The sequence below is a fragment of the Podarcis melisellensis genome (assembly GCF_964234715.1).
Source record: "Podarcis melisellensis genome assembly, chromosome: 10".
Lineage (NCBI taxonomy): Eukaryota > Metazoa > Chordata > Lepidosauria > Squamata > Lacertidae > Podarcis > Podarcis melisellensis.
In genome coordinates, this window is record NC_138542.1 from 37,813,661 (window position 1) to 37,832,758 (window position 19,098).

At 38.8% G+C, this 19,098-nt stretch overlaps 2 protein-coding genes across 4 annotated transcripts in view; one reads left to right on the top strand and one right to left on the bottom strand.

Moving 5' to 3' along the window:
* The window catches only part of TSPAN19 (tetraspanin 19), a 93,360-nt gene extending 92,039 nt beyond the window's left edge, over window positions 1-1,321 (bottom strand). Inside the window, exon 1 of the mRNA XM_081926611.1 lies at window positions 1,310-1,321. The gene's annotated coding sequence lies outside the window, so the exon portion shown is untranslated. The remainder of the gene's footprint in view (window positions 1-1,309) is intronic.
* The window catches only part of LRRIQ1 (leucine rich repeats and IQ motif containing 1), a 104,003-nt gene that overhangs the window by 70,463 nt on the left and 14,442 nt on the right, over window positions 1-19,098 (top strand). For all 3 annotated transcript variants that reach the window (XM_081926569.1, XM_081926570.1, XM_081926571.1), the window contains one exon: window positions 15,934-16,057. In XM_081926569.1, the coding sequence (XP_081782695.1) occupies window positions 15,934-16,057 (124 nt within the window). The remainder of the gene's footprint in view (window positions 1-15,933; window positions 16,058-19,098) is intronic.

A 19,098-nucleotide genomic window follows, 5' to 3' on the forward strand; every position in this document is an offset into this window, starting at 1 on the left:
CTGTGATTCCAGCGCTGCAGGGGGTTGGACACGATGACCCTTGGGAACCATTCCAACTCCAAAATCCTACCAGTGTATGATAACTCCTTGGCAAGACATGAGTCTTGCTCTTTAGACAGAAATACCAACAACTGCCCATATTGCCAGTGAGAAGTTACTTAAAAATTAAAAAAAGAGTGGAATCTTTAGTACATTTGTACCCAGTGATCTTAAGTACAACAAGATACGGATTGAAGACTTGAAGCAGATCTGAGCTTAGGATTTCTTATAGTGATCTACCCAGGACAGTGGGCATGTAGATCCTAGAACAGGCTTCCTCAACCTCGGCCTCCAGATGTTTTTGGCCTACAACTCCCATGATCCCTAGCTAGCAGGACCAGTGGTCAGAGATGATGGGAATTGTAGTCTCAAAACAACTGGAAGGCCGAGGTTGAGGAAGCCCATCCTAGAACTTTCTCCAGAAAATGAAGGCATTAGAGCAGTGGTTCCAGAACTTTCCCCCCACGTGGACTACTTGAAGATTGCTGAGGTTTTCGGAAGACTATTTACTTATTTACTTACTTACTGTTGTAGCAATTGCTTTTTAAAATGTTTATATTTTATTGAAAATTTTTGGGAGAGAAATAAAGTGAAACGGGTGGAGAGAAGTTAAAACAAAATGAAAGAGAAAAGTGCTTGAAACTGTGGTACAGTACAATATATGGATATATAGGTAGTATGATTGTTCTAATGAGTATAAACTGTTGTAGCAATTGTAATATGTGTGCTAAATGTTATTTTTATTGCTTCTTTTATTTTCTATATTGTATTTTATAGTATTACAATTTGAATTCCATAGAATATAATTTAAAATCAATATAAGCAATAAAAGAAGCAATAACAATACAATAAAAAATCAATATGAATATTTAATGTGGACTCAGACTAGCTGAATGAATCTCTTGGTGGTTTGCAGACCACCATTTGGGAACCCCTGCATTGGACTGGCAAGATAAGAATACTGCCCAAAGTCTTGACTTTTTGTTTTGCCTGAACCTTCTGCCTGATGAATGTATATATGATGGCATCTTCTAAATGTAGACCATTGGAATGAGACCATTCTCATGTTTTGCTGAATCTCTAAATCAGATGAAAGGAACTTGTGCCCTTTAAAATATTCTTGGATATTTTGTAACATCTTAAAGGAGCTAGGCCACTGTTTTTAGCATTTTTTTCTGTGCTATTTATTTGAGCTAAAGCTTTCTGGGCCTGTGTTAGTGCCAAAGGTCAGCCCTGCAACATGCAAAAGCTCAGATAAACTATCTTATACCTCTAAGGAAGCAAAACCAACCCCCACATGTCTGAGATTAGTGCGGTTCACCCTTTCTTTTCATGAAACAGTTTGAGTTTCTCTTGAATTTATGGCTCCAATCTACCTTCTCTCTTTCTAATAACATTGGCTGAGGCTAGAATTCTAAGCACTCTTGTTGGATTTACAATATAAATATCAGTATCTCTGGACTTTTTCAAAGAATGCTATGGTTGATTTTTTAAAATATGGAAAGACAAAAAGTATCACTAGTCTAGATTTTACGTTATCTTTGGATGTTAGTTTTTTGTTTCATTTTGTATTTTTAGAGAATGTATGAGATGACCCCAGTGACATTTATTCGTGTGATTTGAAAGTAATATATAGCCATATTGGTTTTGTGTCTTTTATAAATCAATAAGCATCATTTTATAAAAGTATCATTGGTATCACTTCAAAGAGCAAATAAAGATATTAGGTTGTATCCAACTAAGTTATACTCAGGGAAGACCCATTGAAATCATGTTAGTTATGTCTGTTAGCTTCAAGTGTGTCTGGCATTGGATATTACACATTATGGCTCCTTTCAGCTATTGTTTTCAGACATTAATAACTAGACTTCCTAAACTATTATTTTATCTCCTCCAAAAGCAGAACTTGTTTTTGAATCTTCAAAATCTAATTTTACTTAGAGATGGTTCACAAAATCTATAACATACAATTAGCTACTGGAAACTGCAAGAAATGCATTCTTTGTTGATTCCAGATCTGTGTGCCAAATTGCATGAAACTGGCCATTTATAATATTGCAGTGGCAGCATTTCTATAAGGTTTAAGATCTGTGCCATGGAATGTGATGAAAAGTGTTTTTAAAGAAACCTTCCAAGACAGAAGGGAATCTTTTACTCAAGAATCACAGTCCTGTAGCTTTGTTTCTTATTATCTAGTGTGAGCTCACACAACAGAGCCCTGCACATTGAAATATTTTCTCATTTTAAGGAATTAATGGCTCTCCACCAGCCCTTTAACATGTAAAATGAGTAGGCTACTTGTGTCCAGTACATCCAAAAAGAGCCAGGATAAAATAAACATAAGGAGTTAGATATCTTGGAAAAAATCTGTCATGGGTTTGGGTTAATCATCTCCAGAAGAAATTCAACTTGATGCCTGAAATGTAAGACTTCTTGGAGAACGCAGCAAAGCCTGAGGCAGTGTTGATCTGAAGGAGTGCTCTCCATGGGTCAGAGCTGCCTTGCTGGCAGAGTGCAAACCCAGTTCACAACAGCAGTGCTCTCAAAAGTTGTAAGACAGCAGGGTCCATACAGTGCACACACTGGAGCTTCAGTTACATAGTTGAAGTTGTCTGCTTTCTCATTGTTTAAAACAAAATTTAAAAATAAAATCTGTGCCTGATTTTCTAATCTGGCCGTGAATAATAAATATATATTCAGATAGCTATTATTAGAGAATAGAAGTGTAGTTTAAGCACCAAGTTCAAAGTGAAGGGATGAAATATCATCATGGTATGCTAGAGGTAATAGTATAAAACTGTATTGTGATTTGAGGAAAAAGTTATTTTAATCAGTGCTCTAATACAATGGTTCCCAACCTTTAGGTGTATGAGGACCCCTTTTTAACCTCAAAAATGTTTGTGGAGCCCTACATACTAATTCTTGTAATTAGGGCTCTCTGTTTTGGAGTCTCACACATTTGTCTATAAAACAGGTAGTTGTGCCTGGTTGTTTAAAATTTTATGGGACCATTTATTATCTTTATCGGTGATGCAGTTAGTGATCTTAGTACTGCAGTTTTAGGATTACTAGGTTTCTTGCAAAAGCATTTTCATTCTTAAACACTCCCCCCCCACCCCCGCTCTGATCTGGTCAGTGAAGCTTATAGACTCCTGTGTGTTGTTAGGTGCTTGCAGACCTCAATGACCTTTGCACTTCGTTGCTCTCATGGGCAGGATCCACTTTCCTCAAAGAGGGGAGGACAACTAAATGTCTTAGGCTGTGCAGCACCTCCAACCGGCCCATAAGAGAAATGAAGCCATAAGTCATAAAAAGTCTGTTACAGTGTGTCGGGGTGAAACTTGGGCAAAAGGTAAATATGGGGGAGAGAAAGGGCTGACCCAAGACTCTCAAAGTACCATAGAGGCTAATGGAAGACCAAGAAGAAAGGGTGACTGCAACAAATATAGGAAGTAGAAGTTGCAGTTTGACTGCACTGAGCCTGCAAAAAACAATGCTAATACAGATGTAGACCGGGGAAAATATCTGCTTAAAAGTCTTGTTGGAAATGGAATGTCTTCCTATGCAGAAAGATTAGATAGATAGATAGATAGATAGATAGATAGATAGATAGATAGATGATAGATAGATAGATAGATAGAGACTGTAGTTAGACGATGAATTGGTTGGTTCTTCCTTGTTAGTATTATGATATTTAGCTTTTAAATTCAAAACCAAAATAAATTTGCCTGCTATAGTTCTTTCATATGTTACTGGCTAGTGACACAGAAGTACTTCCATGTTTGAGAATAAGGGATGGCACATGCAGCCTAATTGTTTTCATATTTACAGGAATATATAAATTTAGTAGGTCTTATTCTCTCAGCAGTCTCAGAGAAGTCACAGTATTGTTTACATGTACCTTTCTATATTACATTTTCAGATATCAGACTTGGGGAATGCTCCCATACCTCTTATTTTATAATGTGGTACTTGGTTTTCAGGTGCATGAGCAGTATAAAGATGGTACCTCTCATTGTCCCAGGATTGACTTGCAAAATTGTGTCTGGCAGGATTCATAAGATTAGTTAAATCAGATTATCTATCTTAATTATAGTAGCATATCAGTCAAGCTAAGACAAAGACTGTTTTCAGGTGTAGTAATGTCCACTGAGTGAGCACTTCTATCAGCACTGAAAGCCCAGCATGCATACTTCTGCATTTTGCAATGGCTCCACCATCAAATGCAAGATTGGGCATGCTTACTCAGAAGTAAATCCAGTGTTGCCATTCCACTTGCAGAATGTTTTTTGATCCTGCAGAAGTGCCTACAAGGGTAGGCACTTTTTGTCAATTTCTAGTGCAGCCCTCTATACTGTTCTATGGTGTTCCAGACAGTTTCCCAATTGTCTGGAGCTTATTTTCAAGTGTGGGGAGGCGAGTGTAGCAGAAAGCTTTCTGTCTACTCTTCTCATATACTAGTAGAGGTCTCCTGGATCAAACAGAATGGCAGCATTTGATGTCACCCACTAGGTCCAGTGGAACTTACTCTCTTAATCAGTCGCCTGCAATCCTAAGTATACTTAAGCCAGAAGTTGCATTTTAAAAAATGAATCATGCTTTTTTATTTTTCAGTAAACAAGCTGCTATGTTCATTGGTAGGAGTGTATGTGGTTTTTCCTGCCACTACAGATCACAATTTTAAAATTTAAACATTATAGATCAGGCAATACAGAAGATTTGATTTTGATTGTTTTGAATGTACTTCCTTTTTCACCAATTTGTTCCTCATGGTATGAAGTTCAGTGATTTTTCCATACCCCCACACAAAGAATAGATGGAAGGGAAGGAAGAATGTTAAAATATTTTATACTCCATAAGGCAGTCATTTGGAGAAATAAATCGCTGAGTGCTGAAGCATTTCGAATCCTTTTCATCTGACCAGTCGGTGACCTGATAACTATTTCCTGCCCCTAAATAAGGTTGTGACCTAGGTCTTAGAGTGCAAAAGACAGATAATTTTAGTAACAACTTAAATTCAAATAGGTTTGGCTCAGGGGAGAATGTGCAGGGGACAGATGAGGAAGGATAGGATGTTTGGCAAGAAAGATTGAATAAAGTGTTATAAGGCTTGGACTTCTTAAATACAAATACTTAAGTTTTTCTTAAATACAAATACAAATGTCACTGTATTTTTCCTCAGCTCATTCATTGTCTTTCTTCCTACACCCTGCACAGTCTCAGTGAATGAAGAAATGCTTTGATTAGTTATTTTAAGTCCCTTTTTCGCACATAAAGGTCAGTTATGGAAACTCCAGCTAGAAAACTGAGGGCCAAAGTAGATGGGACATCATTCATGCAGTTAGCAATTCTTTGAATGGTGAGGCACAGGTCCTAATCCAGACCATCATCCTACTGCATGGAATGAAGGTGCTTAACTCCTTTGCCTTACTCTGATCTAGTCTGGATTAGAAACCTGTGCCTGCTATTTGTATTGGAAGAAAAGCTCCTGTTTGTGGTAACTGTTGTTGCTTAGTCATTTAGTTGTGTCTGACTCTTTGTGACCCAGAGCACGCCAGGCACTCCTGTCTTCCACTGCCTCCTGCAGTTTGGTCAAACTCATGTTGGTAGCAGACATGTAGGGCCCATGGATGGGACTGTAGCAGGAGCAATGGGTTAAATTCTCATTACCACCCACACCAGCACATGGGGGTGAGGTCATGTCTGCCATTTACTTTTTAAAACTATTCACACCCAGTTGCTAATTATGTGAATGGTGTCTTGTCAAGTTTGGCCCCAAATATACATTCATATTTAAGAAAGACATATGGTTCCCAATAGTAGATTGGTAACCCTAGCATTCATATTAACTATCATTTGGCATTTATAAAGAAGGTAGCTAAACAGTAGTTTAAAAGTGGAACTTCCCACACTCTTTTAATCTGCACTGTGTGAAGCATGGTTGTGTGGAATGAGAATTTTAATCTGCATTGGAGATTGTGGATATAGAACTATGATGTGGATGCTGCACTAAATCAATCTGGAATGGAAAGCTATATTCTTGTGTGTAAACCTTAATTATTTCACATAGAAAGTGTTGGCAGATGGACAGGATATAAATGGTGAAAATATATTTCGCAAACACATGTTGGTGTGTACAAATTCTCAAACAGTTCATATATTATTGAGATCTTATTGCTGCCATTGACATGTTGCTGCTGCTGAGGTTGTGTCATTTATCATCCCACTGACTTGGTCTGTGGTCTGTTTTAGATACACTTACCCTGTGACCATGCAGCACAGAAAGAAATGTCTGCCTTCCACTTAAGAACACTTAACTTCCTCCAACATGCTTAAATTGACACATCCTTGCATTTTGCATAAACTGGAACATCTTTGTATTCAGCAGTGCTCAAACATCATCAGCATTGTCTATTTTCGTAGTGCTAATCATCTGTTCAAACACATATGTACAGCAAATAGTCAGCTGACCATCTGTCAGGGAATGCATCCAGTGTGGCTCATGTTTGGGTACTAGATGCTGTGTCTTTACATGACCCAATCCTGATCTCTTTTGCTAGAACAATCCTCCTATGTAGTCCTCCTACCTTACCTCTTAATATGCTTTGTACCTACAATAATGTTAAGTGAATGGATTAGGACATGGACAGTCCTTATATGGGGATATCATAATGTAATTGACTGCAAGTTTTATGGGGGGGGGGGGCGGATCTGATTTTTCTATCCCCTGGATGGTAACTATAGCATTATGAAGGACTGATTGTCCTAATGAGGTCAGAGAGCTACAGCATTCCCAAAAGGTTGTTTCCTTTTGACATAGTTTTTAATATTGAACACAAGCTAATGCTCTTTCTTTTTCTAACTAATAAAGTTGTGGAACACCCACATATTACAATTCCTTTTGATGATGTGAAATGTTATTTTAAACAAAACACTGTGAGAAGACTGCAAAATTGAAGCCTAGATATTGAAAATGTGGTGCTGTTAAATAAAAGGAACAAAGTCATATACCTTTTACACTTTTCAGTTAATCTGCACAAATAGAAAGTAAGTACACTAGATTTAGACACTTTTATGAGAAATTGTAGGCATGGTTACAAATGATTCAGATATTTCATAATGGGATTGTACAGCAGTATAACCCCTTGACATTTCTCTAATAAGTGCTAGTGCATGTATTATATCTAACGCACACTTCCCAAATTAAAATTCTTCACATTGGAAACTATTAACATGTGCAGTCTGCAAACTACTAGCAAGTCATGCCAAATCAACTAGTTCATTTGGACCTGAACAGCCTTTATGTTCACTATCTACAGATCTTCAATATAAATATGCACATAAAAGGTGTAACTTCTGCTGCTGAACCCTTTTCATTGATTGGCTGTTATATTTTAATTGTGGTTTATCATAATTGTTGTTGTAATTTTTATACTGATCTAAGGTCCTTAGATCAGATAGGGATGCGGGTGGCAATGTGGGTTAAACCATAGAGCCTAGGACTTGCCGATCAGAAGGTCGGCGGTTCGAATCCCCGCAAAGGGGTGAACTCCCGTTGCTTGGTCCCAGCTCCTGCCAACGTAGCAGTTCAAAAGCACATCAAAGTGCAAGTAGATAAATAGGTACCACTCTGGCAGGAAGGTAAACACCGTTTCCATGTGCTGCTCTGGTTCACCAGAAGTGGCTTTGTCATACTGGCCACATGACCCGGAAGCTGTCTGCAGACAAACGCCGACTCCCTCGGCCAATAAAGCGAGATGAACACTGCAACCCCAGAGTCAGCCACGACTGAACCTAATGGTCAGGGGTCCCTTCACCTTTACCTTTACCTTTAAGATAAATAGATAAATAACAAACCAGGGCACTAGCAAGGTCAATTTTGACTTCCATCGCATGTTTAAGGGTGGGGAGGATAAGGAAGACCTGAACTGACTTTGCCTCTCCAATCTGGTGATAAGCACTTTCAACCCTTAGTGTGTACTATCCATTTATTACGGCAGGGGTGGGGAACTTGTGGCCCTCCTAGATGTTTTTGGAATCCGTCTCCTCATCCATAGCCAGCATGGCCAATGGGTACAGAAGGCCACAGGTTTCCCATCCCTGTGTTGGGAGATGCACACATGGACCCTGGTCCAACATGAATCATCTTATGGCAGGTTTTAACCTGTCTAGCACAGCTTTCCAAATTTGAGGGTATCTGACCCAAGATGCAGAGTATCAGATCCAGTTCTGTGTGCAGAACCCTGCTTCCATATGTGGATTGTTTGTGCTACATCAGGCCAACTGTCAATGAGGTCCATCACAAAATATATTGAATATATCAGCCATGTTTATTGTCCTTTTTCCTCCATATCACTAAGTCCTTAACTGCAGATACACATTTCTTTTTAAATAGTTGCCTAACAATTGTGCAGATGGTGAACAGTCCACTATAGTAAGGAGATATTTCTTACTGAAGTGAATAAATTAATCACAAATTCATATATTTTGAATTGTTAGCTTGTGTCAAAGTAGAAACAAAGAATATTCATTTTAAAATGTATGATACAGGTAAGAAAATTAAAAAGGAATTAAAGAGAATATATGGTTTATGCTGTCAGCAAAGGTTTCTTGTTTAACCTACAGATGACCTGGCCTTGTTTGTTCAGATGACAGCTCTAAAAGTGTACAGGGAATATTCTCTTGTAATACAATGATTTGCCGCAAGCCCTGACCTCAGTGACTGTCAGGGAGCAGGTCTGAATTGGCCCTTTCTCTGATATCGTGACACTGCTTCTGTTGCCTCGATTGTGACCTCTGATTGAAAGATACCCCTGGGACTTCTATATAATAAGCATGACTCCTGACTCTTAGCCAGGTCTGCTTTCTTAGATTTTTGTCAGACTTTCCTAGTAGTCCAGGCTATATATGCTACAATTTACTTGAGCTGTCACGGTGCTCTGTAACCGGTGCGCTCTTTGAAATTGAGGAGGTTTTAAAATCTGCATTTTGCAAATGGGAATATATCATAGTCATGTAATATATAAACAACTTTCTTGTTAGGTATCCATTGCAAAATGCATATTAAGATTTCAATGTGTGTGTTTGTTTGTTTTTACTTTTTCCTCAAATACTGCATAGAATGCATTACCTGTACCTTTAACAGCAGTCATCCAAGTATTATAGTTCAAATGTTGCTAAATGCATCTTTTTTTTGCATCCATCTCCTCTGGTGCCATACAAATTATCCAACTCACTCCACTGTCCGTAGTAAATCTTTGAGTATAGTATAGCTAACCACATTGCCTAAGTAGCAAATTACAATGTTTTAGCTACACTGCCACTCATTCATTGTTTAACCTTGTATCATAAACTGCTTCTTTTTGCATAATGAAAATGGTTCCATTATGATTTTCTGCAAATTTTTCTCATCATGACTCCTGCTTCCACCATACGTGCTCCAGTTTCACACTGGCTCTTCCACCACAACAGCCAAAGAATGCAAGGCATAAACAATGCAAATATGGATGCTCTGGTGTTGTTGCAAATCATAAAACTGGCATGTAAGTGTCATTGGGCCAGTTCAGAGATTCATTCCCTTCTTGCTAGACCATAGCATATCCCCTCCCTTTGCCTCCTGTGGTCTAATGTCTGTTCCCTAACCAGAACCATAAATCTATTCAAACCATCGTGAAGTGACACTAAACCACAGTTCCCTCTTACATAAAGGAAAACTGTAGTTTAAACCAACCAGAATTGGCATGCCAGTGAGGGGAGAATGAGGGGGGAGCCCATGTTTCTGGTGATTACTCACAACTTTCTAGGTCCTGATTTATCAAGCTGCACTGCGGTCAGTTTGGCATGAATGCTTTCTTTATCAAAGAAATTATATTTAATAAACAGTTATATTTTAGCTGTTCCTCCAGGTACAGGAGTCTTTCTGAGCCTTTGGGTTGGGTACACTACAACATGGGCATTCTTATGTGTAAAGAAGCAGCTCCCATATTTTTCTGCTTTAATGAGACCCATGATCTCTGAAATTTCAGCATGAATATTCATGATCAGGAATCTATCCACAGGTAGTATTCAAAAGTGCCCTTACAAGCACACTGCATGTTTCTTGTTTACTTAGGCACAGGAGTGATTCCTGAAAGTGCAAAAATGTGTACTGTTGCAAAATCATTTGCACTACATGCTTTGTACATGAAGTATCCACAATTGTTGTTTTAACTTGTGAATGGCTAACACGTGGCCCTTCAGATGCTTTGAATTCTAGCTCCTAGAATTGATCAGGGATGGTCACAGGTTAACTATTCCTGGTTTAATTATACATTAACATATATTGGACTAAGGGGAGTAGCTGTTTGTAATAAGCATAAATGATGTGCATGTATATACCTTATTGTAATTGTCCCTATTTCACAGCATGCCGTAATGACCCTGAAAAATTACTGTATTTTTCTGTCTATAAGACGTCCTCATGTATAAGACGTCCCCTATTTTGGGGGACTCCGATTTAAGAAAATGGGGGGAGATGTATCTATGTATAAGACACGTCCAAAATTTTAAAGTTATTTTTTAGGGGGGAAACTAGTTTTATACACAGAAAAATAGGGTAATTTAGAAAGTAAAGGTACAATAGAAGAAATACACTGAGTCAATCTGATTTTCCTTTTTATATAAGCACTTTCCTTAATGTATGCTTTGTTTTCTAAGACTTCAGCCTGGTGCAAATCACTATGATCAAAGTATAAGCCACTTACCTTTTTAAGTAAAAATCCAAATTACTATGCATTGCTTTCAGACCACAAATAAGATTGCCATGATACCTGTCTTCCATTTTTCTTAATGCAACCTCAAGCCAGTTTAAACAAAAAAACAAAAAAACAAACCTTGAACATTAGATCTGAATGCTGGCACAGTGTTAGAGAGATCTGAAATTCATCCAGGATGCATGGACTGAATGACTACTTTCTTTATTAATCTTACCCTGGCAGCAGTAGTACTGATGCTTTGTGTGGGAGGTGAATTATACTTATAAATCAGAAAAGTTAAACAGTAGTTGAATTTTTATCATTTGTTCAGTCTCTAGCATATATGCCCATTTTACTCAACCCCTTTTTCCACAGTCACATTATTTGGTCATTTTATTAACTACTTAAGTTCCAGAAAATATTTTTACTACTATAGGTTCATATTTAACTGTTTGTCCTATGTCACAAAATACCAGTACAGTGGTACCTCTGGTTACAAATACCTCGGGTTACAAACACTTTGAGTTACAAACCCCTCTAACCCAGAAGTAGTATCTCGGGTTAAGAACTTTACCTCAGGATGAGAACAGAAATTTCGTGCCAACGGCACGGTGGCAGCAGAAGGTCCCATTAGCTAAAGTGGTACCTCAGGTTAAGAACGGTTTCAGGTTAAGAACGGACCTCTGGAACGAATTAAGTTTGTAAGCAGAGGTACCACTGTAGTTAGAATGGTGTTGAACAATGTTTTTTAACCTATATGCTAGAAGAGTTAATTTCATGAGAGAGGCAGCAAAGCAGGCTCTCTTCACTGCCACCATAAGTAGGCATTTGTTGTTGTTGTTGTTGTTTAGTCGTTTAGTCGTGTCCAACTCTTCATGACCCCATGGACCAGAACACGCCGGGCACTCCTGTCTTCCACTGCCTCCCGCAGTTTGGTCAAACTCATGCTGGTAGCTTCGAGAACACTATCCAACCATCTCATCCTCTGCCGTCCCCTTCTCCTTGTGAGAGCCAGTGTGGTGTAGTGGTTAAGAGTGATAGACACGTAATCTGGGGAACCGGGTTCGAGTCTCCGCTCCTCCACATGCAGCTGCTGGGTGACCTTGGGCCAGTCACACTTCTTTGAAGTCTCTCAGCCCCACTCACCTCACAGAGTGTTTGTTGTGGGGGAGGAAGGGAAAGGAGAATGTTAGCCGCTTTGAGACTCCTTAAAGGGAGTGAAAGGCGGGATATCAAATCCAAACTCTTCTTCTTCTTCTTCTTGTGCCCTTCATCTTTCCCAACATCAGGGTCTTTTCCAGGGAGTCTTCTCTTCTCATGAGGTGGCCAAAGTATTGGAGCCTCAGCTTCAGGATCTGTGCTTCCAGTGAGCACTCAGGGCTGATTTCCTTAAGAATGGATAGGTTTGATCTACTTGCAGTCCATGGGACTCTCAAGAGTCTTCTCCAGCACCATAATTCAAAAGCATCAATTCTTCAGCGATCATAAGTAGGCATACGTGTGCTAAATCAGCTGCACTTTTATTTGTGAACTGGTCTATTTTTCCACGCACAGTTCCCCAGTATGCCAGGGGGCTGAATGTGCTTCGTAGCATCAGAGGGGATGCTATGGTGCAATTGTGTTGCTAACCCTCTGCATTTCAGCACCATACAGTGAGACAGGGGCCTTGACAGGATCGCCGGCTCTCCACTGGAAAATTTCCAGAAAATTAAATAATCCATTGAAATCCATAAGACTCTTAGGAGAGTCCATCTTAATTGGTCTCCCACCCCTTGCAGGGGAAAATGGATAGAGTTGCCCTAAAGTTCAACAGGAAGTGGTCTGACCATGACATTGGAGTTGTAGAGCCACCACCACTCCAATTCCAGACCACCAAATCCAGGGAATGTCCTGTCCTGTGGGTCAGGCCAATGACCACATGAGACATCACTGCATTTTTCTGTGAAAGTGCAGTTTGTACATATTTAAATAGAATATATAAATAATGAAGTCTCAAGCTGGATTGGGGGAAAGTAGCCTTGCAAAGGCATGGGCAATAGTCCTAGAGTTCTCCATCACCATACCAGAGACTGCCTCTGCCAGTTCAGTCAGGGAGACTACTGGTCAGCTGGCTGTGCAGAACAGAAGCAGTACAGTCAATCTCTTTTGGTCTGGCACCAGGTAAAAGCTCCAAAGGCCAGCTGCCAGATGGAGAGGTCTCCTGGTGAGTCACTGTAAGAACGGCATTTGATCATTTAGTTTTTGAGATGTAAAATCAAATAGAAAGACTATTACAATTTGGTTTGAAATCTAGATGAACAGTTGTACAGTGTGGTCACGGTCACATCTTAAAATACTAAATTGAAGCAAATGTTCCAAGGGTTTGTCTGTTTAGATAAAATTCATTTAGGGCTGTCATCACCATTGAGCTGTTTAAAATACAGCATGACAGGAAGCTATATTGTTAAATAATTGATATTGTGACAGCTATTGACTAACGATTCTGAAGAAGTGTGCATGCACATGAAAGCTTATACCAAGAACAAACTTAGTTGGTCTCTAAGGGGCTAGTGGACTTTCTTTTTTAATGTATTTCGACTGTGTCAGACCAACACAGCTACCTACCTGAATAACAATTCTTTAGTTAGATAGATTTGCTGGTTAATACCCCAGAATATTCAGCTGATCGGAGCAAATGGTTATGAGATAGTTGGGAATACATTTGATTGGGATACCAACTAAGAGAAGGGGGCAGAGGGGGGGTGTGAACTTGAGACAGAAGGGGAAAGCAGGCTGTGAGTTGGCATCTCTGCAAATCTGATGTGGGTTACCAGATCAGTTTTGCCTCTACTTAGGGTTTATTTTTATATTTGTAAATAATTATTTGTAAATAAAGCCAACATTAAAATGATACAATAAGTCTTGGCACTCTCATCCAAAGTAAACCAAGCCCATTTAGCATTGCCTATGCAACTTTTCACCACTGGGGAAGTGGGGAACACAATACAAGATGACTAATATGTAAGCCTGCACATGGGGTATATTATACTTCTAAGCTTGCTAGCTTTTCTTCTTTAGTCAATACAATACAATCCTGTGTATGTTTCCTCAGAAGTAAGTCATTCTAGAGCTTCATTCCAAGTAAGAGTGCATGTGATTGCTGCCTTAAATGTCCGTGTATTTTGTTACTCTGTTAACAAAATGACTGGGAACATTCCCAAAATGTCTTGAGACAGAACAAGCATTGCTATGAAAATGTTATTGCTGGTGGCAAGAGAGAAAAATTAAGAGCAGGCTAAAGTACAGAGAATATGGTTTCTTTTTGCTCTAGAGAATCAAAGTGATCACAAAGGGTACTTTCCCATGGCACATAATCATCCCAAGGGATTAAATGCTCCAACAGATCATCCTGATAATACATAGATTTTAGGAAACAGGTGCTGGAGATATGACTTGATTACATTCAGTGCTCTAAGTTCACAGTATGAAAAATCGGGAATGAATTTGGAAGTTCATTCCACCACCTTACACTGAGTGTTTCTACACATCACAAAATCAGCCAGAAGCCTCAGGCTTTTCTGGTCTGAAAAGGCCAGAAACAAGAGGTCTGTACTACGTATAGAGATCTTTAACATATAATATCACATATTCCAATGTGAATTTCTTCTTTCTAAGTTGACTTCTACCAGCTGCTGTGAGTTGGTAAAGTAACTTTTTGAGTGTCTGCTGCATTTCTGAAGCAATGTCTGCACAGGAGATTACCTCACTTCTGTCTGGTACTGTATTTGGTTCACACATGTTTGGATGTGATGCTCTTTTCTTTCTGTTCCTTCTATATTGCAGATTCATCTCTTTTTTTTGTACATGTACTGAGTTTGACCAGGATTTAGTTTCTGATATCAGAAGCTATCCCCATCTCCCTCCACTTTTTTTTCTTTTACTTCTTCGTAGAACTGCAATTACAACACCTTCTAAATAAGCTCTGTCACCGCAGTCCATCATGTACATTCTACATCCCAAGTCACCCCAATGCAGAGTCCATCTTATTTAGCCATGGCCCAGGTGCACATTGAAAGTAGAAATTATGTCACTCAAGGGCACAAACATAAAATAGGAATAAACAGAATATAGTAAGGTCCTGGATCCCTTGAGAATAGCGCAGGATCAGGAGATAGAAGCTCATCAGTAGTAAGGTTGGTGGGTAAAAAGTTAAAGGTAAATGACCCCTGGATAATTAGATCCAGTCAAAGGCGACTGGAAAGAAGAGGGAGAGGGCCAGGTCTGAGTGCTAACCACACCTTGGAACCAGCTAAGGCTCCTAGAATAAAGCTGACCACCAGTAAAAACTCAGAAATGTCACAGTGGGCATATAAGGAGGCAGCAATTCCTGTCCCATCCAGTGTTCATCACAACCAGAGCTTTCTGTTCTGTTACAGTTAGGCTTCTATTAAAACCTGGGTTATTTGTCTTCCTACCCACTATGGCTGAAAGCCTGAAACAAATATAATTACGTGCAATTAATTGTGCAATTAACTTCAGGGCATTTCAGTGAAAAGGAAACACAAAAACTATTCAGAAAATAATGTGATAATTTGTGTAATGTTTGTGGATTAAAAAAGAAAGCAGCAGAAAAGTAATGCCACTCATATTTGCTTGCTTCATTTCCATTTCGGACTTCAGGCAAGCATGAGAGTTGTGGCAATCCTCTAGGCAGAAGACACAGTTAAACCCCAGCTATTTAGTGCCCCCACTAGGAGGGGACCTGCCCTTTGGAATGTTTTTTGAGGAAATCTTGTGTGGATATAATCAAAGGGAAGGCAATTATAGAAGCTTGTTTACATACCTGTTTACTTAATTAGTCTTTTCTAATAGCCCTACTAACCTTCCACAGACACATTTTGTACTTTCTGTTTCTATATGGAGCCTTATTTTGCAAATATTCTGTGTGCTACAACGTACAGAGAAAGGAAGTAAGGGAGAAAATACGGGCTCTGTCTTTTTTTTCTGTTTTTACTTCCCACCTTATCTGCCCAATCCTATATTATTTATTAAGAAGTCTTGTTGAGGCCATTTTGTCTCACTGCCACATAAACCTGCATAGCATTCTGCTGCAAATCAGTGCTGTTTGTTTGGCATTTGTTACAACAAAAGGTTAGAACTTGAAAATATCTCTCATCCACAGGTAAGGAAGAAGCATTTGCTTATTGTTCCACAGATAAGATGGAAAGGAACAAAGAACGTACATACCAGTGGCTTCATACACAGGTTTGGGATTTTGAAGCAACTAGCCCCAGAAATGAAAAATGGTGAGATCATTGCCTTTAAATTAGATTTTTGGATTGTAATAACACATCATGTAACATGAAACCCATCTTAATTGTCCTAAAACAAATATGCTTTTTTTTGCCAAAGGCCAGATTGCCAAGTTTCAAACACACTCCCGTTGAGAATTAATTTAATAAATTCTGCATCTCATTCTGCCACAAACCTTAGTGAATTGCTATGACATGCCAGCATGAAATATCACTTCATAATATCCATGAATATTTTTTCTGTCAGAAACCCAAATAGTTGCATTTATGAAAAATGCAGGAAAACATATATTTTTCTTGTATTCTTCAAGTTACAGAATGCATTCAAAATCATTGTAATTTAATAGCTAACCAGGTACACTAAATAGTGCACCAATATGTGGAGACATGGCAGATGGTATTTTGAACTAGGCATGGGCTAGAGTGGGCAATATATTTTACAGAAATACACAAGGAAAAAGGGAGCAAAAATAATACGAAGCTTTTGATTGTTATTTTAAAAAAATAACAAAATTTCAGGTCTGCACATTTGAGGAAATGCTTCCCTTTAAACTTCAATGATTTATCTTTGTGTAAGTGGTGGTTCTTCAGAAGTCAAAAGAGAGTTTCTCTGAGGCTAGTTATCAAGGCTGTCAGGCAGATGATACCTACAGATGCGAGGCAATTCTGCCCTCAGATCAGGAAAAAAACAACACTCCTCAGAGTTTTCTTGTCAGTGGGGGGACAGCTGAATGACAAAAAGCATACAGGTGGACTTTTTAAAAATGTTGTCATGATTAATAAAGATGCTAAAGTGCAAGAGACAGGATCCAATTAGTGGAATATCAGAGGAACTAGTACACATAATTGGCATCAGGCCATAGCACAAATTCTGCCCCAGGAAGCAGGTGTGCACTATGATGCAACTCTACTGGGACGCGGGTGGCGCTGTGAGTTAAACCACAGAACCTAGGACTTGCTGATCAGAAGGTCAGCTGTTTGAATCCCCGCGACGGGGTGAGCGCCCGTTGCTCAGTCCCTGCTCCTGCCAACCTAGCAGTTCAAAAGCACGCCAAAGTGCAAGTAGATAAATAGGTACCACTCCGGCAGGAAGGTAAACGGCGTTTCCGTGTGCTGCTCTGGTTCGCCAGAAGTGGCTTAGTCATGCTGGCCACATGACTCGGAAGCTGTACGCGGGCTCCCTCGGTCAGTAAAGCAAGATGAGTGCTGCAACGCCAGAGTCGGCCACGACTGGACCTAATGGTCAGGGGTCCCTCAACCTTACTGTCACGCAACATGCTGTCCATAGGCAGCTTGGCAGTCCAAGGTTCTCTGTACCTCCCAATTTTGGTTTATTGTTACTTAACATCATTTATATCCTACTTACTTGTAATAATAGCTCTAAACAGATCCCTCCCTTCCCTTATTTTTATAAATTAATTATGTTTAGGACTGAGATGCCAGACAACGTTAGAACACCTTAGAAATGAATTTCACTTATATTGAATATTATTTAAAGCAACAATCCTCAAGTAATCATAGAATCACAGAATTGTAGAGTTGGAAGGGACACTGAGGATCATCTAGTCCAACCCCCTGCAATGCAGGAATATGCCGCTGTCCCAAACAGGAATCAAACCTGCAACCTTGGTGTTATCAGCACCACTCTCCAACCAGTGGAACTATCCAGGCTCTCATGATATTCTTCAGAAAAAGATAGATAGATGTTCAATTCATAGTTTAACCTTTTAAACAATATTTTATATAATGATGAGGGTTTTTTTATATATACAGGAGTACCATACTTACCCTTGAAAAATATGTGTTTTTTAAAAAACCAGGTGAAAAGATAAAACCATAAACTATAGTATTTTTAATCTTGAGCTCTGTAAGTTAGCAGAGGGGCCCAGATATTACAATTTAGTTTTTATTTTATTCCCTGGTTTTAATTTTCATAAAAGCATTTAGAGAAGATAGATACAATAGTTTTTTAGAATTAAGGTCAAATGTCATTTATGCAATCTCAGTTGTTTCTAACAACACACTCCTATATATGCCTACTCAGAAGTAAGCCATAGAGTTCAATTGGGCTTGTTTCCAGATAAGTAGGTATACTGTTGCAGTCTAAATCATATTAAATCACTTCTGTAAATGTGTGTGGCACATTAATGGTAATAGCATTTGTTAGGATAATTTAGGTATTATGACTGATCCTACTTACCCTCAACTTGATGGCAAAACATCAACTGGAAAGGAATCAGAAGCCATGTGGTCAAATAACTGATAGACTTATCTAACCAAAACCAAGATTACTGCTATATAATAGACTGCTTGAATAAGATTGAATAATGATAGGTGTAATTTATACTCCTTCAATACACTAGTAAATTCGATAAATTTCTAGCTATTAAAGAACTTGCATTTTGAGAATTTTATCTTAAACTTTCTGGCAATGAATGACTTCCTTATCTGTTTGAGCCAGATTGTTAAAAATAATATTCCTTAAACCCACTGAAAATAAGAGCCAAAATTCTTAATGATATTTAGCTAAACATTTGATGACCTGCAGTTTCTAAGCAGTAGGTGTCATACAGCCCAATGCTAACTATCATAGAATCATGGAATTGTAGAGTTGGAAAGATATGTTTATCCAGAAGTCCTATTGATTACAGTGAAACTTGCCAACAGGTAAATATGTACACTTAAGGACAGTAATTGCCTTAAGCGTTTGTTTTGTATTGTTCTCAAACCGATATTTAGTTGGGGGGGTTATACTATTAAAATACGTTTAGCTGTGTTTATGGTATTCATACATTGCCATGAGACAATTGTAAAATGCTCTCCATAAATTGTTTAATAGTGATATTTATGTGTGCCCAAGCAAGCTTTAGGTTTGTCATGCAAGACCCCACTTGACATGCCTAGGAAATCACTTTTGAAATAGGGAGAAGACTGGGAGGACGTAGTGTTTGTGTGGTTTAAATTTGTTGCTCAAAGAGAAGGCAAACAGCTCACTTGGTATACCAAAGCCCTTAGAGCAATTGAAATAGTTCATT